The sequence below is a fragment of the Blennius ocellaris genome, assembly GCF_963422515.1.
Source record: "Blennius ocellaris genome assembly, chromosome: 2".
Taxonomy (NCBI): Eukaryota; Metazoa; Chordata; class Actinopteri; order Blenniiformes; family Blenniidae; genus Blennius; species Blennius ocellaris.
In genome coordinates this window covers 27,865,709-27,889,041 of record NC_137651.1, presented here as the reverse complement: position 1 = coordinate 27,889,041, position 23,333 = coordinate 27,865,709, and the positions used below count along the sequence as shown (strand labels likewise).

At 41.9% G+C, this 23,333-nt stretch overlaps 1 protein-coding gene across 1 annotated transcript in view; it reads right to left on the bottom strand.

The window, feature by feature from the left end:
• ncam1b (neural cell adhesion molecule 1b) overlaps positions 1–23,333 on the bottom strand; it is a gene marked incomplete at both ends in the record, with an annotated part of 88,643 nt that overhangs the window by 35,088 nt on the left and 30,222 nt on the right. The window contains 6 exons of the mRNA XM_080509518.1: positions 3,209–3,369; positions 6,580–6,697; positions 7,182–7,319; positions 8,970–9,113; positions 10,906–11,115; positions 12,117–12,191. Of these exons, the coding sequence (XP_080365644.1) occupies positions 3,209–3,369; positions 6,580–6,697; positions 7,182–7,319; positions 8,970–9,113; positions 10,906–11,115; positions 12,117–12,191 (846 nt within the window). The remainder of the gene's footprint in view (positions 1–3,208; positions 3,370–6,579; positions 6,698–7,181; positions 7,320–8,969; positions 9,114–10,905; positions 11,116–12,116; positions 12,192–23,333) is intronic.

Sequence of the window (23,333 nt, the reverse complement as noted above, 5' to 3'; positions counted from 1 at the left end):
CAGCGGGGGGCCCGAACGGCGACACGAGCCGAGCCCAACAGATTCAAGAGCTCCTTCTGAAGCGTGCAGTTGAACATTGCTCTGTGCACTCGTCTTTTTCATTTCGCTCCGTGAAGGATGAACGCATGGGTTAGGCAGAGCATTTGATAGATGTGAAAGCCTTTTCAACACACTGACTTTAATTCTAAATATTCAGCGTGAAAAAAATAAAAAAAGTTTGTTGTTTAAAGTGTGGTTACTGTAATTATTTAATGAACAAAGGCACAGCTGTGGTTTGTTATTCCCAATTAAATACTTGCATATGAAGCATCTGAAGGTGTAAATAAAGAGCAGGATTGATATCCAGGCGGATATTTTTTTAAAGAGCCTGTGTGAACTGCGTACGGCCTGATTGATTGCAATACTTTAGTCATTAACGTCGGATGTTAGGAGGCAGCGCCGAGAGAGACGACCCTGGAAGAGCACAAACAAATAATACGCTGCCAGCCCTTGCAGCTACAGCCCCTCATATAGCGTGTGCATTCAGAGGTAATCACTGCAGAAAGGATTTTCTTGACTAATGTCACCCTGTTTTAAGGCTCAACAAAATCGACCTGTGATGGACATGTTTTAGAGAATAACTTTTGTTGGCAAAGCTAATAAAATAAATAAATAAATGTGGCCAAAAACACAACCTTCGCCAAACCTTTGTTGGAGAAAGTAATAAACAATTTTCTGTTTTTGTCTATAATCACGAGGACGAGTTGTTTACACGTATTGGCTTTAGCTGAATCCTAAAAGTTGCCAGTTCAGTCCCAAACGCAGTGTTTGGGCCAAATGCTTGATCGCTAATAGTGCTGCTCTCTCTTTAAAGGATCGCCTTCCACTCTTTTATGTTTCGTTATTAATCATAAATGTGTGGCGTTTTTCCTCATAGCCCCCCCATGAATGCTGAGAAATGCCGTCAGCCCTGATACACCCACTCTCAACAACATACAAAAGCAGGAGCCGTCCAAATAAAAGCTATGGGCGGTATTCCCAGTCTCCTGACTGGGAGAAATTGTCTTGTTATGGCATTTTTCTTTCTCTTCTTTCTTTTACATGTGCGAGTACAATTCTGACAGGGTCAGAAGAGAAAAACCCTGGAGTTCGCTCGGTGATCTCTGGCACCACTCTAAAGGGGTTCTGGATCTCAGGTTGGGGGAAAAACAGTTATACAGAGATACAAATCATGTCGTGTAAGACCAGTGAAAACTGTCAAGAGGCAGCGCTGTGTATTCTGGCTCAACATATTCCTTCAAGTCAAGGCGGAAGCATATTCCGTGAGGTCGAGGTTGTCGTGATCTGTAATCCTCACTGACCGGAGGTCCGTACCGCGAAGCTGGATTAACATACCCAGATATCTCTCTTTTATCGGCTCCACAAACCCGCACACCTTGATAAGCGGCACCATTACCAACTCGCTAATTCGACCCAGGATTGTCCAATCTTGATCAGTGGGAGTTTACATAAAAGGGGCGGAGCTTTCAGCACCTGGCTAATCATAAACCCTGGAGTTACCTTGATAAGAGACAAATCCAGCTTTGTAGTACAGGGCAGGCCTCTGGTGCGATCAGACCATCTCAGAATAAAAAGATATCAAATTGGCCAGCAGCAGAAGCAGCCTTTGTTCTTTGCAGGTTAGTATCCAGATGCTTGAGTTGAATGCGGTTGTGTTGCTTTGTTACAACTTTTATATATATATATATAGATACATTTATTTATGTTTCTGACACAGCCTATATACTACTTTGTTTTAATTTTCTAGATCAAAGTACTGCAGAGATCAAGATAGCACTGACTCTTCGCGGCACTGCAGTCGAGTGAGTTTATGAATGAATTCAATAGACAAATACAGAAGTTTGTTTAGCCCAGTGAGTCTTGTGTTTGGTGTGTTGGGTGTTTGGTGGACTGGTGCTTCCAGTTTCAAACTTCCATTCGTTAGTTTTTCACTACAAAATCTGCATTCGGTTCTAATTTTGCCCTTAATCTATGCAACTCTAATTTTGCCCATATACCAGGTAAGTGCCATATTTTTTCTTTTGGACCGATTCATCTTCCCGCTAGTTTTTCTCCTGCTGCTTACAATCAGAATGTAGATGCTTATACTTAGTTTATGACATATATGAATTAAATACAGACACCTATTTTTAAAACATTAATTTTTAAAAATGTCATCCTCACAGCCTCCCGTGAACCCCTCCAACCCCAATCTGTCTGCCGTGAGCAGGTCTGTATCTGCTGAATTGAATGGAGAATCCCGACCCCCTCCTACCCAAAGCCTCTCCTCAACTACAAAGGTTTCTTCCTGTCGAGAACAAGTTTTCCTCTCCACAGCTGCACATGCTTGCTCATGGGGAATTGTTGGGTTCTCTTTGTCAAAGCGCCTTGAAGTGACTGTGTTGTAGTTGGCGCTCCACAAATATATTTGAATGGAATTCAGCCAACACGTCTTTGGGCGTACCCAGAGAAAAACGCTCGCTCACACAGGGAGAACATGAGACGCCCCCCCCCCCACTCACTCTGTATTCATGCAGTAATTATAAACAGCCAAGCACAGCAAATACCACCACTTAATACTGAATGACTCAGGGTCAAGAGAATGTTGACAATTTCAGTGGAAATCCATATTCACTGTTTTAATAGGCAGTCGTAGCCATTTGTCATGAAACAAACAGCTCGTCTCAAATGGACGTGAGGGAACCACAGCTTTAAGAGTGTGAGGAAATCTTTACGCTAACGAGGTACACAATGTGTGTAACAAGCTGTCTTGAGTAATTTCCTATAGCTGTTTACCAGTTGAGTTCTACTGAACCGGGGAAATAATCTGCACCTGTTAACCCAGGGAAATAAAACAACTGATACAGCAGTAATTCCAACTGTGGTTGGGAATGAAATGACTGCTATTGAGATGTTGGGACAGCACGCCAGTGAGCCAACAAAACCTTCAAAGAGTTCGGCTGCGCTCATCCCACTTGGCTGCCTCTATAAATCCTTCAGCTGCAAACAATCGCAACCCACAGCGAAACAACACCTTATCTTGTATGCCTCAGAAAACAGACACAAAAACCCATACTATTGTTCTTTCTCCACCTCCGTACTCGTATACATCACTCCTACACGGCTGGAACAGCTTCACTGTACATTGCAACGCTCTTGCACTGTAGGTATAGGACAGATTCGGCCTTACCGAACACTTTCAGACTGAGCTCCTTCTCGCTCTCCCCAGCCTTGTTCCTGGCAATGCAGGTGTACTCTCCTTCATCCAGTTTGGAAACATCCATTATAGTCATTTCGGAGCCGTCTTCATTAAAGCCGTACTTCTGTCCAGCCTCGAGCTCCACTTCATTTCTGGAGAAAGGGGAGATTTAGGAATATATTCATCTCGCATAATCAATTCCAGACACCATTCTTCACCTGCTTCAGCCTACAAGGATTCTCTTGAAAGAAACGAGCATAATCCCCTGGTCTCCACAAAATATACAGTGGCTTCTCGATTCCTGAAAGAGAAACTGATGAAGACCACGGATGAAGAAGAGCTGAATCCCGCAGAGGGATTCAGACTACAACCTCTTTGATATTTACATGTTTACAGTTGATTTGAACCAAGTTGCATTTGATCCAACCTTGTAAATATAACATTATTTTCATGTCCTTGACTTGACTGTGTATGATCATCTGCTTTGTGTCTCAGTATTTATCATTTATTTTTAACAAATCACACTGTACAAATGTAGAAAATACAATTGAGGGCAACAAAAACAAGTGAAAACCGAGTTGAAGACTCGTTCTCCAGCTGCGAGTGTGAATGTGAGTGTTCTACAGTTACCTGCAACGACATGGGAAGACAGGAAGACAAAGCAGGAGCCTATCAATGGCTGTATTCTGGGTCCCTGAATCAAGCAGCCATTGTGGACATGCTCGTCTTCAGGTTTCACTGTTTATATGTACCTTAGATACCCTGTGATTAAGTGTCGAATTGCAATGAATAAATCAGACAGGAGAATATCCCATATAACTTTATAAGAAACACACGAGTATCAACACCTTGTGTTCAATTTGACTGTTACATTCCTGCACACAGAAAATATTCAAGATGTGGATTTGTTGCTGTCGGATTTATATTTTACTGTTAGAATCACCTGACCTGGCAAACAGAACTCGATTCCTTTATCCTGCCAAGCTGTGGACTGAAAATGAGGAATATGACAAGAAACTGAACCTGCAGTCTACCGTGGTTATTTTTAAAGTGTAACCTATGCTTTCTGTAGGAAGGCTCAATATTTTCACTTCTCACTCAATTCTCCCGAGTTTCACCTCGTGTGCTTTAAATAGGAAACAAGTCTGCGCGGTTCTACATCTCGTCTTCAGAGCTTCATTAAGACGAGTTTTGTTTTGTGTCATCCTCTCGGAGTTGGGTATGAAGTTGTCTGCACAGCGCTCAGTCATTAAGACTACGTTTTTCATCGTTTCTAAATTTTGGGATGTTATTTTTGCTCTGAAATGAAGAATGCTGACCGTTTGCGTGACATCGGTTTTAAACGGATGAGAGAACTTTCTCAAAACGATCGGGCTCCATCTCTGTGCACGCACACCACAGACTCAGTAAATCATTCTTCTGCACAGGTGTGAGTAGATGGACAATAAGAACAATGTTTACATCCACACTGTCGTGACTCCCAGTCCACATTCTCCTGGGACTTGGTAGTTTTATGGTTGAGGGTCACTGAAATAACAATCCAATTTAGTTGGTTGTCCACACAAATCTCCATGTACTTACCACTGTTAATGTTTATAGCATCGTTTATAGCTGCTTTCAACAATAGCACCCACTAGTGGCCCCACGTGAAAACCACATCACTTTCAGCATTGCTGCCATTGTTGTGTACACAGACACTGTTTTCACAACTCTATCATAACTAAACCGAAACTTTATTAGAAAGGAAAACGCGCTTTTACTTGAAACGTTGTGTAAACAGGATCTGAGCCATCTGACGAGTTGATCCTGTGACCACATGGGAACCACACCTGCCACAGACGGCACAGATTAACGTCTGCTGGCTGTCAAAATCTAGTGAAAAACCCCATCACTCATGTCATTATTCTTAAAATTAAGTTAATGAAGAAGTGGAGACATGTTGCGTTAACGGAGCCAGACATTACTTCTGCCTCTGCAGTGCTTATTTTACACCAGTTTCATTCTATCCCTCCGATCTGACAAAATCAGAGTTGAACTGTCTCCTCTTACGATTTTATCTTCTTGTCCTGCAGCGGGGTGCCCGCCCATCGCTGAAAGTAATTATTAGCCACTCTCTTTGCGTGTTATAATTGTAGCTGCTAATTCAGTTTCATTTCATTTAGCCTGTAAATGTGAATATATGAGTCACAGCACTTTGCAAGAATGGATTTCTGCATCCATCATCTCAACCATGGCTAAAAACTTTATAGTCCTGCACCCTCATTCTAAATACCGCACATCTTAACACGTATCTGACAATATCAGAACATAATCGTATCACTGCTCTACAGAGTTTGAAGGGCGCTGATATGAATGACCCTTTTCTTACCAGCTTCTCATTTTCTACACTATTTTCTTTCAAATAAAAGGTTGGAAGATATCGTCAGGAAAACCGTCTCGGCAGACACATTGCTGAGTGCAGCCTTTATGCATACATGTATGACGTTACGGGAGGCGACGTCTGCTACGTGTCGACGACGCACAGCTCATTATTTTTGATTAGCCCTGCCTCATGAGCCATTACCTCTTCTGACGTAACCTGTCAACGACCGTTTGTTCATTTGGCATTGTCAAGTGAAACCACACCACAGTGGTTCGTTGGATCACAATATCACTCTGTATGCTTCTCATCATCCAGCCCAGTGAAAACGGTCTGACTACTAATTACATTTGCTTATAGATGTTTTCATCGAAAGAAAAATGTCTCAAGTGTGATTTTACATACATTATTATGTTGCCTTCGAAATGAAATCTGGTGAAATCATCAGGCCAGAAGCTCAAAGGTACTGCATTTGTCTGGATATAAGACTGCAGTGGGGTTTCCTTTTGGACCAACTCTTGTTTTTTCTCGGATAAAGATCATAAAACACATGGAATAAAACAGCTCGGCCTGTTCATCACACAGATCTCCTGCCTCAGTGATTGCGCTCCACCTGCTCCTCCCTGTCATCCACAGCTATTGAGATGCGGCATTTTAAAGCCTTTGAACGGCTTGGTAACAACTATATCTGGCACCTGCAGCTGGATTCTCGTTTGCAGGAATAGAAAAAACCACTAAAAAACTGTATTTGATCATTTTCTCTTATTGAAAACATTCCAATGAGCCAAAACTGTAAATTGTATTTAATTTCACTTGAAAAAGGTTTGTCATCACCACTGACAAACAACTTTCAATAATCTGTGCTCCTTATAGCATCGGATCGAGTGCTCCGCTCTTCATGCAGGTTTTGTCCTGCCCAGCTGAAGGTTCCTTCACCAATGAGGGGGAAAACAGTGACAAGTGCTCGCGGGGAAGCTGAAAGCGTCTGCCTCTGCAGTTTTACCTTGTCCAGGTCACCATGGGTTCAGGATAGCCATCGACCGCGCAAGTCAAAATGGCAGGCTGCCCGACATCTGCTGTGGCATTTACCTCCGACTGCCATATCCTGATGGTCGGGAGGACTGTGGCAGGGAGAGGCGTATAAATAATGGAACAGAACATGGGAGACAGGCACACATATGGGCAGACAGTCATACAGATACAAAATAGATAGCACGAAGAAAAACAGGAACAGAAGCTGTGACGAATTCAGAGCACTTATTTTAGGCACACTCATTTGCTGGGCTCACAAGTTGCGGGAAACAGACTTCATTAGCATGGAACATCTTTGATACGCGGTTGCTCTGGGCAACTGTTTTTTCACATTGATGCTGAGCCTGCACCCCCCCCCCCCCCCCCACCCGCCCCAACAGGATCTGCAGCTTTTTTTTTTTTAAGCGTCGTGGGACACCTGCCGCACAAACAGAAACAAAAAAAGAGGAGAGGAAGTGGTGTGCGTGTGTGTGTGTGTGTGTGTGTGTGTGTGTGTGTGTGTGTGTGTGTGTGTGTGTGTGTGTGTGTGTGTGTGTGTGTGTGTGTGTGTGTGTGTGTGGAAGGGCTGCTAACCATTCACGACGACCTTGATGACACGCAGATCAATCTCGCCGCGAGTCATGAGGCGACCCTCGCAGGTATACAAGCCTTCATCTGTCTTCTTTATGCCGCGGATTTGAAGGTGATTGTTGCTCAGCACCTTAAATCGGACTAAAAGGAAGCAGAGGATAAATCAGTGAGGAGGCTTGGCAACTTTACAGCAGCAGTGACTCAGTATTTACTGATAAACAGCTGTAGTCTAGCTAACAAGCACATTAAACAGCACAATAAATAAAGCAAGCTCTTGTCTGAATTAATTGACCAATGAAAGATTTGCTTTGATTACACAAACAATTCAACAGTGATGTCTTAAGTTTCTGGCATGCCTGCTACGTTACTTTGACAAATATATGAAAATGAGAAAATTTGAATCCATTAGTGAGAGGTACAAGCTATATTTTTCTTCGACTGACAGATAATTCTAGCAGAGAGAGGCTGAAGTGGGATTGCAATTTTCTTTGTCAAATTCATATCAGTGTATTCGAACAGTCCTTCCACCAAAAGAGAAATGTGGCGAAAGCCCCCGTGAACTCCTTCACTTCCCAGATGAAATGTGAACCGAATGAATTTAATCATGTAATAATCCAAAATACTATTACAACCCCACACATGAGCGCCCGTTATTATTTCCCGGTGAGCAACACCGCCGTGCGCATTGTTATATTGCTCGGTGTCAGGGGGTGAATAGCGGGGTTGTATTTTCAAATTCAAAACCAAATTAATTTTTCCTCCAAAAAAGCCCCGGCTAAAACCCCGCAGAAGAATGGCAACAAAAGGAGGCCACGAGCAATTTCAAGTCTGTGACAGCGGTACATCTGCATATGCATTATTAAGCCGCTTGTCTTTGGGTGTCTGCGTGTGCTTTCATTATGGCCGTGTAGTTTCTCTCCAAGAAACACAATAAATTACCAACACTGTCACCCGGGCTTAGAGGCTGGATGTGTTGAGCTCTATTTTTACAGTTCGCTCCTGGAAACTGCAGCCTTACAGTGAAACCACTGGATTACACTCACGTTCATTTCGACTGTCGTTTGTTTTCATGCCGACATTTGCAAAACACAAAGTACTTATTGGGAAACATTACATGGACTGCAGCGTCATGCTCATAGTTGAGAAAGTTCTACATTCAGTTCACTGGGAATATTCCCTGCATTTGACATGCAAGCGAAGGGATTTAAACTAAATATCACAGCTTGGAACGATAATGTTTAAAGAAGTAGTGACAAATCACAGTTCGCCGACAAATATAATCACTTAAATACAAATTCTATCAATGGATCTCATGTATGTATTTCATTCTTGTTTAAACAAAATCATGAGTACGCTATTTTCTTTTTCTTCCCCTAATTTGTCTTTGCTATAATATACAATTTATTTTCATTTTTTTGGCTTGTCGGCGGCTGCACATCCAGGTGTGTGGCGATGGCCCTGGATGACATTCCACCATCAAACGTACTCTCCTCACTCATCTGTGGCATCTCGCCTTTTTTTTTTTTAATGTCATTTTCAAGTGGCCTGGAATGTCCATGTGATGTGAATGCAATGTTAGTGTTGTCTGGCGGCGTTGCACTTGTCTGCCCGTTGTTCAACGCTGGTGGTGTTCGTCAAAACAGACGTCTTGCGTTCTGAGACTTCAGAAGTGGTGAAAACGCACTCTAGAAAGTGAAGTCTATTCCTACTTTGAATACCACAGAGAAATCTGCAGAAGTGAATACATGAACACGCTTACGGAATTAAAATGACAAGTCCGAGAAGTCTCACCGTCTTTTTCCATTTGTATCTTTACGCCTTTGTACTTCCAGATGACGGTGGGCGGGGGCGAACTGGTGACGTCGCAAACGATGTTGGCATTGTCGCCCTCGTTGAACTCCTGCGGCGAGGGTGCGTTGGTGAAGGTGATTCTTTCTGTAACGAAACACCTTCAGTCAATTTCACAAACATCACCAAATGCCACGTGTCGGTAGGAAACGTATTGTGTTCCCTCCGCATCTACTTAAAGTCACTACAACCTCACGTGATCCCAGAGATCACCTCCAGTCTCAACATCCTCCCCCTGACTGTTTAACTGAGCGGTTCACAGCCGTTTCCAGAACTGCCTGGCGACTGAGCGGAGCTCGGAGCTGTCGGCAGCATAAAGAGCAGCGTTGTCAACCGACTGACTGGACTCAGGGTGCAAGTTAAAGAACAACATTCAAGTCCCCGGCTCCATCCAGACTAAACATGCAAGCACAGATTTAGCCGTAACGTACAGCTCATTTGTTGAAACGAGTAGCAAAACTTTTAGTGCAGACTCGCCTCCCCTAGAACTCATTACCTGCAGGGGGCCCACGTAATGATATGTATGGAATATGTGTTATAATTTACTTCTATTACAGGAGGTGGCATTGCACAAGATATTGCAAATTGCTGCTTCATTTCTTATGGTTGGCATGTGTGTGAAACTGCCAAGACTGCAGTAGTAATTTCCTCGATGACAAAAAGTGAACGATTGAAGCTCTTTTAACCACTAAAATAACACTTTTATTTTAAAGGAAAAAGTGCTAATATATAATAAAGTATTAATAAGTAATGCATATGGGTGTAAATGGAAAAAAATAATCAAAAAGAAACTTAAATATGTTTTGCATTTCAAAATGGATTATTGTGAAAACTTTAGCTGTTATAGAATAGAATAGAATAGACATGATACAATTAAATAAGTAATATCAAATATTGATAAGTACAGGCTTTATGGTGGCTAATATAAGCACAGAAAGGATGAAATTAACAGAAAACACAGTAAACACAATATACAAAAGGAGTTTAATCGATCAATTATTGAACAATGAAATATATTATTTGGAAAAGAAAATTAAAGAAACACATGCCTAGTAGATGTATTGCTTTTGTGATTTCAAATGTTTTTGTAGTAAGTGAAAAGACACTTGGTCCAAGCAAAGAGAGAAACACAGTGATTCCAGGAAATGTATTGCAAACATGCATTAAATTATCATAGCATAGCAGAACACTTTAATCTAATATTTAATATTTAACTTACTTACATTGATTTGGAAAAAATAAGAACTTCGTGTCAGGTTCAGGCTATAGACATTTATTAAATCTGCAAGAAAGAACAAGAGCAACACTTCGACAGAAATAGTCACTTACCTTATGAAGGGTTAAATGATAATAATGAAAAACAAGAATCTATTATCTAAGAAGTTATTGAGCCAAAAGCACCAGTTTTCTAACTAACAAAGACCGAAAACTTTTTGGGGAATTAAAAAAAAAAAAAAAAAAAAAGTAAACAAAAAACCCAGTATTGATTTTAATGTGTAATGTCTACATGGATGACCACGCCTAATAGAAACTCCAAATCAGCAGTGGAATAACAAGAGGAAAGTTCTGTTCAGAGCAGGATTTCATCTCTGATGGACAATTGCTGATGCTTGGCATTCATGGAAAATAAAAGCCATTACTCACGAGAACTGCACAACAGACAGGATCATTAAGCAGCCCTCTAATGGTCTTCCGACCGTTTATTGAACTGATGAAAAAATCCATCCTCACTTGAGAAGAAAAAGAGTAATGTGTTGCCCTTGAGCAGTCAATAAAATACTATGAGTTCAATAAACAGGGTTCTCTTTTTTCCTCTGCGATCATATGGTTGCATAATTTGACTAAGGTGTTGGGGGGGGGGGGGTAGAAACAAACTTACGGAATATTTTCACTTTGACGGTGGACTCTGCTTGCTGGTCCCCGGCGCTGGCGACACACTTGTACGTCCCCGCGTTGTCAGTGCCGGCTTTGTACAGCGTGAGGGTGGAGGATGACTCATCGTTACGGGTTACAGTTATGTCTGGTCTGTTCGGCTCGATTCTGTCCCCGCTCGGGCCGTACCAGTCTATGTGCTTGGCGACGCCTACAACTGAGAGCACAGAGAGAGCGGCGGATAAGAAAACAGGTATCCACGCAGAATGTGCTTCGCGCCGGTGAAGTCAAGCTGTGCCCACAGACTGAATATCGTAGGTGGCAGTTTATGCATTTGATCCGTGGAAGCAAAAAAAAAAAAACCAAGTCAGAAACATCATATTAAAATATATTGAAGCCATTAGCCGTTTTCCTGAGGCGGCGTTTCTTCTCACGCAGGAGGCGAACATCACAAAGGACGCAACGCGGGGCTGTAACTGATGAAATTAACATGAAGACACGAACCAGGAAGCAATTTAGATACATGATTTAACAATTAAAGTCGTGCAGCTGATAATGCAAGGCTCTCTCTGATTGTACTTTCACAGTCCCACTCATCTACGATCAGAAGTGTGAGCTGGAGAGAGGCAGCCATAGTTTAATGCAAATTTCAAAACAATTTCATACAGTAGCCTCACAAAATGTAGAAGAATAGAAACCCATTTGTGAAAAGGGGTAACAGTTCACGCAAGTCCTGGCTCAGGACAAACGTAAAAAAAAAAAAAAAAAAGTTTTATCAAAGTTTACTTAAAAGCAACTCCTGTGAACTATAGTTTTGTGTCGGTTATTAATTAATGAAATACTGGGTGAAATCTATAAGTCTTAAAACAAGTGGGGCCAAAGTTCAAATAGATGGTTTCTTATTCAGCATTGTCGTGAATTGATCCGTTGTCAGGTTTTGTTGGGCTCCAAAGCTTTTTCAAGAAATCATTTATGAAAAAGGATTAAGTCTATTCTAATATAATAAAATTCTTCAGAAATTAATGTAGTGCAGCAAAGCCTAAATCAAACCCTGAAATAAATGAACATGAACTCATGTGAAAGATCAATCGCGGGCGTTTAAACCTCCAGAAACACTTTCGTGCTCTTCCTGGATATGGGTTTGATTCAGGAGAACATTTCGGCTGCGAGAAGTTACACAGTATGAAGCAATTAAAAGGAGATTATGTGGAAACTTACCTTCACACATAAAGAATTTGGACTCTCCCAGACTAATCTCACCCTGCGCCGGTGTGATCTGCACCTCCAGTGAAACTACAAGAGAAAGACAAAACACACAATATAAGACCAGAGACCAAACAAAAACACTGATTAAAAATAAAGAAGCGTTTAAGATGAACACCACTAGTTACAAACCGTCTACAGACAGATGGTCCATGTGGCCTGTATTTTTTTTATCCATATTCTTTCATTGATTCACTAATTACCAGGACGTGAACAGACCTCATAAGTGTCGTTTAGTCATTTGTTTGTTCTCTACAAGTGAGAATCCAACTGCAGTTGTACTGGCGGCTTTACAGTGGCGAGCAGAGTTTGTGTTTAATGATTTAAGACACTGCAGGACGAGGTGTGGCAACTTTTGTTTGGATTAAAAGAGGAAATGCGCGACTGGGCAAACTAAACTGCACGGTTGAAAAGGAAACAAAGTCATATTCATAAAAAAATGGGCTTCGGAAAAATTGTCAGTAGGTATGCTCAGATTATTTAGCTGACAGGATTATCGGGTGCAGGAAGCACCGTGATGAGCAGCTTGAGGACCCACGGTTCGATTCTGGTTCTGTGTGTGTGTGTGTGTGTGTGTGTGTGTGTGTGTGTGTGTGTGTGTGTGTGTGTGTGTGTGTGTGTGTGTGTGTGTGTGTGTGTGTGTGTGTGTGTGTGTGTGTGTGTGTGTGTGTGTTGGTTAACCCTGAGAACTCTCCGTTAGCCCTGTGATCGACCGGCAGACTGTACTCTGCCTTCCACCCAATGTCAGCTGGGATTGATTCCAGCTCCGTCACGACTGGAAGTAGGATCGAGCGGCTGGAAGAATCAAATGTAAAACTTGGCGCGGCTTTAATCATCTGTGCCTGTAGGTGGCGACGTCCACATTTTTCATCATGCGTCAACTTTTTTACTGCAAATGAGAAGGCAGCAGGAAGCGGGGTCCTGTGGAGAGCTTATGCACGTGCACATCGAGAGACGCACGACGCAAGTGTCGGCACTCAAAAGCTCCATTTCCGAAGAAATGGTCATTTCCTATTCCTCTACTGCCTGCAGTCTCCCTTTCTTTTCAAAAGGAATAACATCAAGCCCGCACTGCAATTACTCAGTGAAAATTCAGCGGTAAGAATCAGCCCTGTGCTCCCAATGTACCTTCAGAGAAATGTTTTTTTTTTTTTTTTACGACGCTTTCAAAATTTCTTAGAAATAATGCTGTCTGTCTGGCAAGATAAATGCTCCGTGTCTCTGGGTGAGATCCGGCTCTTAATCGGAGACTGGATGAATAAGACACATTTCTATTATTTGACACGGACAAAAGTATGGCCTGAAACTCTTCTATGCTTAATTAGAACAAAGCGTCACTTGTTTCCTGCAGAAGGCTCCCAACGGTGCAGTCACAGGGTCGACTGAGGAGAGTGACTAAACGGGCCCAAAATCCAGCTTTCCATTATTTAAGCTGGGAACAGGACTGTGTGAACGAACGTCTGTGCCTCGGCGGAGGTCAGGACGAGCGTGGACACGCGGGGTCGCCGAGTGACGCCGGGGAACAAGGGCAATAAAGTCTAATCGAAACGTCTGGAGCAGGGAGGCGGAACGATTTCAGCAGAGTCAACCCGTGGACTGAATGGTTGGAGATTGATTTATTACAGTCACTTTTAAGACATTTCAAAAAAAAAAAAAAAGTGACATTCCATCAAAAAAGGTGAAAGAACACCAAATCCTTCGCCAATCCCATGTTCTTTGTCTTTATTAAACTAGAACGTTGAAACGATGTCAGGACTTTGCTCCATTTAGTTCACTAAATCAGATTTTAATTAGAACTCTTTCACCTCGATTTTTTTCTGTCAGATTTGTCGGAGGGCGACGTGCCGATGTGGGGGTGAGGACGTTTGCCCCACAGCAAGAACGTCGTGGGTTGAATTCTGTGCGGGAGGACTTTTCTCTGTGCAGTTTACCAGTTCTACCTTTGCATGCTAAACTTTCATCAGAGTCATTCGGTCAACTCTCAGTTCAGACATGTGTGTTACGAAAATTGGTCTCTAAATTATCCACAACTATGGATGTGTGTGTGTGTGTGTGTGTGTGTGTGTGTGTGTGTGTGTGTGTGTGTGTGTGTGTGTGTGTGTGTGTGTGTGTGTGTGCGCGCTCTTGTCTTGTGATGGACTGGCGACCTGTTCAGGATCTTCAGCTTACTGTCAGGAGAACTTGGCTGAAGAAGTACTTGAATATGAATATTTGCTCAACTCAAATATTGGGCTATGAATGATAAAATGGTATGGTCTATTGAAACTTCATTTAATAAACGGTCCATTGTAATTTGAACAAATTCCCAAATGTATATAGTCCAATTCTCAAGATCTTATAGAAAGAGCTGTGGATATCCATGTCAAAGGCCACCTGATTAAACTCATGGAGGTTATTCTCTTATTACTCATTTATAGTAGTCCTGATCTATCTAGACAAGGACTTTGCTCCACCTCTGAAGCTTCTCGTACTGATGGTTCTGAGGTCGACACTCGGGAATCCAGAATCTGGATGTAAAGAATTTAGAGGCCAAATCACGACCTTAAACTGACGGCCCTGCTCATAAAGCCACTCTAATTATCCCGATGGAGACAGACCAAGGATGTCATTCCCATGAAAAAAGGTGCTTAGGTAGTTGGTCGGGGTTGAAGTAACATCCACATACATGCAAGCCCCAGGCTTCCCTTTCAGAATACTCTCCAAAGCATCACACTGCCTCCGCTGGCATGCCCTTTTCCCATATTGCATCTTGGCGCCATGCGTTATCCAGGTAAGCCACCCACATGCAAACAAACTTAACAAGAAAGGAAAATGCCCAGAAAACAGAATTTACCTCGAGATATAGCTTTATTTAAACCATACCCTGATTTCAAATGCTAATTTAGCAGAAGGCACTCTGCGACATACAATACTCTGGGGGTGACTGTGCATCCGGGCTCTGGATCTTCATTTCCCAACATTTTCCATCAACGTGCAGAAGTCTTCTACGACATTTAATGGAAAGTTACACGGTCATGGTGATGATTCGAACACGGGTACACCTGCGCAAAGTCTTCACTACAGTTTCCATCAGTGCTGATTGAATATAGGCTGTGAAAATCAGCGTCAACCTATTTTAAGTCAATGTACCACAAAGCTTTTTAATCGATGGCTGTTTGAAAGTTTTTAATATTAAATGAGTCCAACTATTTATATTCTCATCATCAGTACACAATGTTCAAAGTGACGGAACATCAAACTGTGACATAAACACTCAGTTCTTTCTACAAGCCACTAATGAGAACAATGTTATGATGATTTTACAGAAACGGCTGGTGGATTTAGCTTTTTAATTGGACTGTGTAAAAACGTGGTTGGTATTCGTTTAGGCAAACAACCATTGAACTCATCAGCAGAGGATGCAAACTGATGATAATTGTTCGAGCCGAGAAGTTTGTTATTACGCCCCATTATCACACTCAATACCTGAAAGCATTTTACAACCGAAATAGTTTCCAACATAAGGAGAGTTGAGTCAGTAAAACATCCTCGACACACACACACACAAAAAAAAAATACGGTCTCAAATGAGAATGAGAAGTCTTCGCCTTTCCAGGAACTCCAAACACAAAAATTAGGCCACAAATCAGCAGGAGAAAAACCAAAATAGGTTCAGCAGTGAAGTGATAAACCCTCTGATAACAAGACCAATACAGTACGATGGTTCAGTGAAGGTTGAACGGGATAAGCCCCAGAGATAAAACCATGAAAAGAGTTTGTGTCCGGGGGGGGGGGGGGGGGGGGAATTAGTAGGAGATGATGGTTTTACATTACAAAGCAGGAATGTCACAGTAACACCACCATCACCAGAGTCTACCAGTGTTAATCAAACTGACTGAAATAGGCAGGCCCTGTGTGGGGAGAGAGAGAAAAAAAAAAAACCAGACAATTATTTCCTTTGACATTTCTGCTGGGAAAAGACAAACGGTGCAGTTAAGGATGAGGGGGAGATAACTTGCTCAGGTTTTTCTGTATTGTCTCGCGGAAATGCAGTTGCTGCAGAATCATTAATAACAGGCTAAAAGCTTACCACAGCATTGTCTTTGAGGGGCAAATTAAGTGCAAAAGTTACTCATCATGTTTAATTTTGTTTGCCATTCAGCAAAGAGATTAAATGCATCGCAACGGCCGTGTGAAATTCTTCCTCCCATCCCATCTATAATGAAGGCAGACCTGCATTACAAACAGCCCTCAGTAAAACAGCACAAATCAATGGAGCCACAAACTTCAACCAAGACTTTTCACAACACTGATATGCTTTTAGGAGCCCATGCACAATATCAGTTTCACTGGGAAAACTCAATAAGACCTCTGAAAGTGTACTGCGCTATCTGGCACCAAGAGGTGAGCATTAAGTCTCTAAAGCCCTGGGAGGTTCCGTTTGGAGCCTCTATGGATGTGATTTTTATTTTATCTTTTTTTTTTTTTTTTGGTCCAGCATATCCCAAAAAAACATTTGTTCAGATTGCAATCTGGGATACTTGGAGGCCTGGTCAGCATCGAAACCTTGCTGTTGTGTTGTACGATATCCTGCTGAAACAGGCCACTGCCAGCTGGGAATACAGTTCTCATGGGAGCTGTACAAGATCTGCAACAACACTTACAGGAGTACGTGTTGGTCGTATACCATAAGGTAACAGCCACATGCACAGCAGGACCGACAGTCACCCAGCAAAATGTGAATCCCAAAGATTCACAATATCGCTGCCACCTGACCTTTCCATATTGCATGATTGTGCCTTTGTGGGGCAATTTGTGTTGCAGCAAAGTAAAAACATTAAATAACACACATGGTATACAGAACCACACATTAAAAATCCAAGGGTGAATAACACAGTGTACTGAAACAACATCAGTATTAGTGACTCTGTAGAATGGTGAAAAAAACTAATAGTCCCATCAGCTATAAAAAAATCAAGTTTGTTAAAGTGGAGGCAAGTTTGTTCCTGTGAGAAGGCACCAATCAAATTAGGTCCGACTCCTCCTACCCTGTCCCATATTCAAAAGGCTTTAGGGACGAAGGGGAGCTTCACATGAAGAAGTCTGAGCTGAAAGCCAGAAGGCAAAAACTGGAAGTCTGCACGTCAGACAGGATGGCATTAGCCTTCTTGATTACTTGCCTGCTCTACAGGTCTGTTCGTGTGCACTGCTGAACTCTCACAGCCATACTGCTCGTCTGTGTGACTCGGCTCAGTGCATTTTTCACACCTGGTGCTCAGGCTATCACAAACCAGCAGAGAACAAGAAAAGGTCAGCACAAAGTTAATGTATGATCTATAAAATAAACCCATCAGAGGCGGATCGATCTGGAGCCTAGAAAGTTTCCCCAGACAGGACACTTGTTGGCCTTTTTTGTGGAGATTCTTTGAGTGACAAGTGAAATTCAGCCTGTTATCCAGAAGAGTCCCAATATACTGTATATATACATTTAAGTCTCTACTGTCTGGATTCATTTTTTTTAATTTTTTGACTGTTATTATGGAGCTTCTGTCTCAAATCAATTCACATGCCCTTGCTTTTATGTATGTTGAGTTGAAGAAACGCACCATCACACCAGACTACAAATTGGGTGGCGACAGGACCATGGGAATGTTCATGGTCATGTAAGGAACTGATTATTAATGAATTGTCTGCAGTTTTGATTCCAAATCAGTTATCAGACTGACCGGGGTGATTGTTAGTGTCTAAAATGAGGACGGGAGAGGAGACACGGCCCTGGGGAGACCCGGGAGGCTAGATGATGAAACCTCCCCCAACGTAACTCCTTGGGCTCAAGCAACTTGTCAATTTAATTGATTAAAATCAAATATCAAAATAGTTGCCAACTTTAGTCATTGGTGGCTGTTCTGGCAGCTACCACCGAGTGGCAGTAATGAGCCGCCTATGGTTGGACTCTACCGTCACAGCGGGAGAAGCAGTGAACAACCAACAGTTGGCCTTGTTTTTCATCACGTGAGTCACAGCAAAGCCAATGTTCTCAGCTAGACGGCGACGGCGGCTGGCGGCTGGCAAAAAGACCAAGTAACAGGAGAAGAGAGATAGAACAGGAGGGAAAACTTGTGGGAGCACTTCACACTAAAGGCACAAAAACAAAGACGTGTGACCCGCACACTGAGACAGCAGGTTATATTTGTGTTATTACTAATTATTACTCGTTAAGCATTCATGAAGCTCATTGTGTTCCCTTCGAACTGTGGTTTACAGAAATTAGTTGAATAAAATACTGTAAAATGCACAATTCCTTGTGTTTTTCTTTTTTTTTTTTTACATGAAGATGCATTGTTACTAACCGACCTGAGTAAATAAAGGTGACACAAAAGTGCTTTCCACAAAAAGATTAATCGAATAGTCGTAATAATAATCAGACAGATCGATCGATTAGCAAAATCAAGAAATCGGCCGATAACCTAGTATTAAAATCGAGGTTATAATTACAGGCACCTGGCCATGCATGTCACTGCAAAATATATGTGATTCATCAGAACAGACCGTCTTTCGCTGCTCTGTGGTTCAGTATTGATAACCAATGTTGAAGCTTTTGTATTGACTGGATTCCCAGACCTGTCTGTAATCACACAACCCAAAACCTATCCGATCAAATGATTTGCAAGAGGTATTCAAACACCTTCCTTTCAGAACGAGCATCAACTTCACTCCTTCACTCCTGAGCACTGACCACAAGGCAAGGAGACTTGGCGGTGATATTAGATATCAGCAACGGGCCAATGCAAATTGCTTTACACCCACAATAATTTCGTTGACCCTTTCGCCCGTTCCACACTTTTCCATCCTTGGACCACTTCTGATGGACATTTGAGAGCGGAAACGCTCCACAACAGCGACAGTTTTGGAGACGCCTTGTCAACCTGCTCACATCCTTCCACCTGTCCATCTCTCCTGCTTCGAACGTGTCAACTTTTAGAACAAGACCTTCACTTTATTTTACCCTTCAGTGGCTGTAACGCCATGGCTGGTAAGTGGAAGGCGAATGTGCGCTGCTAAATCTGTAAAAGAGTCGATAATGTATTCCCTAAAATTGCTGGATAGGGAAGCGGCTGTGAAATGAAAGCCATTAAAATGCAAACAGCAGAGTGAAAAAGTTCTGAAGTAATACTTTTAAGTGTAAAGGAATCGCATCCCTTCATCTAACTACATCAAATATGAGCATTGAATTAATGTCACAAAGTCAGAAGGCAGCAAACCACATTCCAAAAGCTGTCAGTAGACTTCACAATGCTGAGCTTCCCATTAAAACCAACAATGCAAAACCGTTCTCATATCCTGCGAGCAAGCTGACACTCCGAGGGACGACGGTCCCCCAGGGAATTTTCATCGCATGATCCTGTAGCCTATTCCCCGCGAACTGCTTTTCTTCTCACTCTTCTTGTTCTGTGTACAGTGTTGGAAGACAACAGCAAAACACCTGCACTCGTGGAGAGTTTTCCAAATCTAATTATTCTGCAGGCCAAGCATTAATTGGTTCTTTCAGACTGAAGGCAGAGCCCTGGCTCCTCTTTGCTGAGAGTTATGAAGACGGGGTAATTGCTCTCCAACCAACAGCTCACGTTTCATATATTAAAGAGGCTAACAAGCGACTGTAGTTCAAGTCTCGTTAAAGGGCAAAAACTCATTCAAAGCAGGGGGTGGTCAAATTAACAAAAAAAGCAAATGTGTGGCGTCGAAATTTAATCTCCATGTGAATCCCAAATGTTCTCTTTTAAACCCACTTAAGGACGAGACGGCTTGGGGATCATCCACACGTCACACACGGACGCAGACATTGCACAACAAAAGGCTTCTTTTGAACTTGGAGTTTTCTGCAGTCCACATATCAAACATGCTCGACGGATACGAGTCACGTGCCGTTTTCTTAATTCCCTGATTGGCGAGGGTATTTTTAGCCGAGCTCACGGCATGTTGTTCTGGTGAGTCAACCACGACGATCCAGACCAAATTATCTTAACAACAGCTGGACGGGGCCATGAACTTTCATTCTCAAACAATCCTACTGACCACGACAACAGGGCTTCAACTTTCACTGTAATAAAATCAACATAACTTGATTGTTGTGAACATGTATAAACTTTGTGGTTATTTTAATGTGTCCATCTATATTCCCTCTGCACTGCGTTTGTAGTATCGAGGGAAATGTCCCTCGCAGCTATGAATCACTGCAAAAGTTTACAATTTTGTGTTTGTTGCTTGCAGCTGTTTGTGTTTCTCTGAGTTTATCTAATACCTGCAGCGTCAGACAGCAGCGGGATTTGTACTGTATGTGCATCTCCAGAACATGCCAGTTGTGCTCACTTATTTACAAGTCACACCACCAGTGACTGCATTAACAGCTTGTGACTGACTCATCCTGTAAAACGGCATCAATCAACAGAATCCAACAGCCGTCCTTTTTTTGGACAGGTGATATGGCACACGGTAAAACTCTATTTGCGATCAGCCTCAGTCCTCGGCTCCAGCACAGCTGTAGGTCCGCCTTCATGGAGTAGAAGATTTGCTCCATCTTACTTTTGCACTTGAAAGCATTCTTCTTCGCTGCTCGGTGATCCCATAATAGCAGTGTGCCAGGGTGCAGGTGCACCTGGCTCCTAAAGGGGGAACGGAAAAGGGCACTCTGTCTCTGGTTTATTTATAATTACTCGCAGAACATGCCTGTAATTTCAAATTCAAAAGACTAAGCATAACCTCTTTAAAGCGTGCAGCCTGCTCTGTGCACAGGTGCACTTTTGCCGTGAGTGAGACCATGTCTGTTCGAAGGTAAAAGGGCCTCAAAGCCTTGCTTGCTCACTGCTTGAAATTCTGATGAGTAATTGCTTTTCCATCCCACAATCAATACTTAAACTTAAGGGTGTGTCAGTAACTCTGAGGCTTGCTGAGAAAGCATTATCATCTCCCGTAGTTTCTTCTGAGACTATAAATACTTCAGCCACGACGCACAGTGTATGACACTGTTCAAATCTAAATATGTGGCACAAATGAGGGGAATTAGCAACCAGAAGCAACGTATAGACAACATGACACGTCTGTGTGCTTCGTTCCTCAGATCCTCACAGCAGGCTGGCTGAGAAACCTACTGAGGAACAAACAATTCAAGCAGATAAGAGTGACCCAGTTCTGAGAAAACGTTTAATCTCCCTGCAGTTAACCATCCCAGTGCTTGTGCTAAAACTGAAGATAAAAAAAAAATAAAAAATCCCCAATGGGGTGGGCAGCCTGTACTGACCCCCGGAAATTCCATAAATGAAGCCTGGAACATGAGAGTATTGTGTAAAAGCTGCTTGTGGCTTGATCACGGACATTCACAGATGACAGTCAGCTTTAAATTAGTTTTCACATCAATAGTTTGAGTCATAAGGGAACAAGACTGAGTGAAAGAACAAAGGTAAAAACACAAAGATTAGATATAATAATCATAATAATCACTACTTTTATGGAAACAATAAATGCTTGAAGAGCTGAGATCCTGGTGTTATATATATATGTATATGTATATTATAATTCTATATAGTAATTCAGGTCTTTTTTTCTGTTAAATGAACTTGCTAGATGATGTGCAAACAGACATATGGTTTGCCAAATTGTCCCCAATATCCCAGGTGATACTAAGTCTGACCCTTGTATTGTTTCCAAACAGGCACGTCTGAATGCAACAAAATTATCTGTGAATCTGTGGCTGACATTAGCGGTTTCGTTTGTGATGCAACATTTCCTGTGGCTGTGGGCAAAGTCATATTTGGATGCAGGGTGATCATAACTATAGGAGACAGCTTGCAGTGTCAATAATTCATGCCGTTGTGAGGCACCAACAAATCCTTGGTGGTTTCTGTAGTAGATTAATCTCATAAGGCTTATAGCAACATGGAACAAAACTACATTAACATTGATGAAGAAATATTTAGATCAGAATAAAAGCCCACTTTGGGATCAGTAAGAATGACAGAATCGTCAAGTCAGCATTATTTATATAGCACTTTAAAACAGTGTTTCACATCGTACACAAGAATAAAAAAATACAATAGAAATTTAAAGGCGCAAGCAGCCTTGATCGGGACCTCGCACTCTGCACTCTGGCCGGTCGGGGTCGGCCCAATCATGGCCTCTGGCCCTTTTAAATATTGATCAAATATACACTTTGGAGGTTTTCACAAGAAAGGACTTTAATTTTGAAAAATGTGGGAGGCTTTTATTTCAAAAACCAACTATCTTCTAATCTAGCTAATCTCTAAATATCCTATTTTTAGGGTTTTGGTGTAATTTGTAATAAACAACTATTGGTTTGGAAAAACTGTGGAGTTTTATTTTGAAAGCCTATATAAACAATTAATATCCAGTTTGAAGTCAGAATTGTAATTTTTGAGGAACAAAGATATTTATTTTTAAAGGACGTTTGGGATTTTATTTTGAAAGCCAGCGCACCCCGAGCCGAGCCAAACACTTAATCAATTTTGAAGTTAACAGTGTAATTTTTGATAAACAAGTTTTGGAGTTTTCATTTGGAAAGTCGGGACAATTAACTGCTAGCTAAGAGCAGGCAGTTCAAATAAAGGAATAGATAAATAATGCAACAACAGACAACAACTACATCTCTGAATAAATTAAAAAAAAAAAGTAAAAAAATATCAATTGTAAAAATCTGATAATAAAACTGTGAGTCGGATGTAAATACAACAAAGAATGTAGGTCAAAGGTTAAATATGTATCAACATGGTGCAGGAGGCAATGAGCAGCAGTTTGTTTCATTTTCATGTTGAGACGATGGGGGGTGTCGTTGGCAGCTTCTGAAAGTCATGAAAAAAGTAACTTGTAATCTAACTTCGTTACTTTCAAAAACAAGTAACTACTTTACTTTTTAAAGGGGTTACGAGCAATCAGTAATGGGATCATTATTTCAAGGTAACACTGGTTCTGGGAGAAGCCAGAATGGATGTTATGTATTCACTTTGCAGTGTACTGTGGTGTGTGTGTGTGTGTGTGTGTGTGTGTGTGTGTGTGTGTGTGTGTGTGTGTGTGTGCGTGTGTGTGTGTGTGTGTCTAATAAGGCTTGTGTTTATGATTCCTTCAGCACAGCCCTATGGCATTGCACCACTTCATATCAGCACACGCTCATGTGCTGGCACGTGT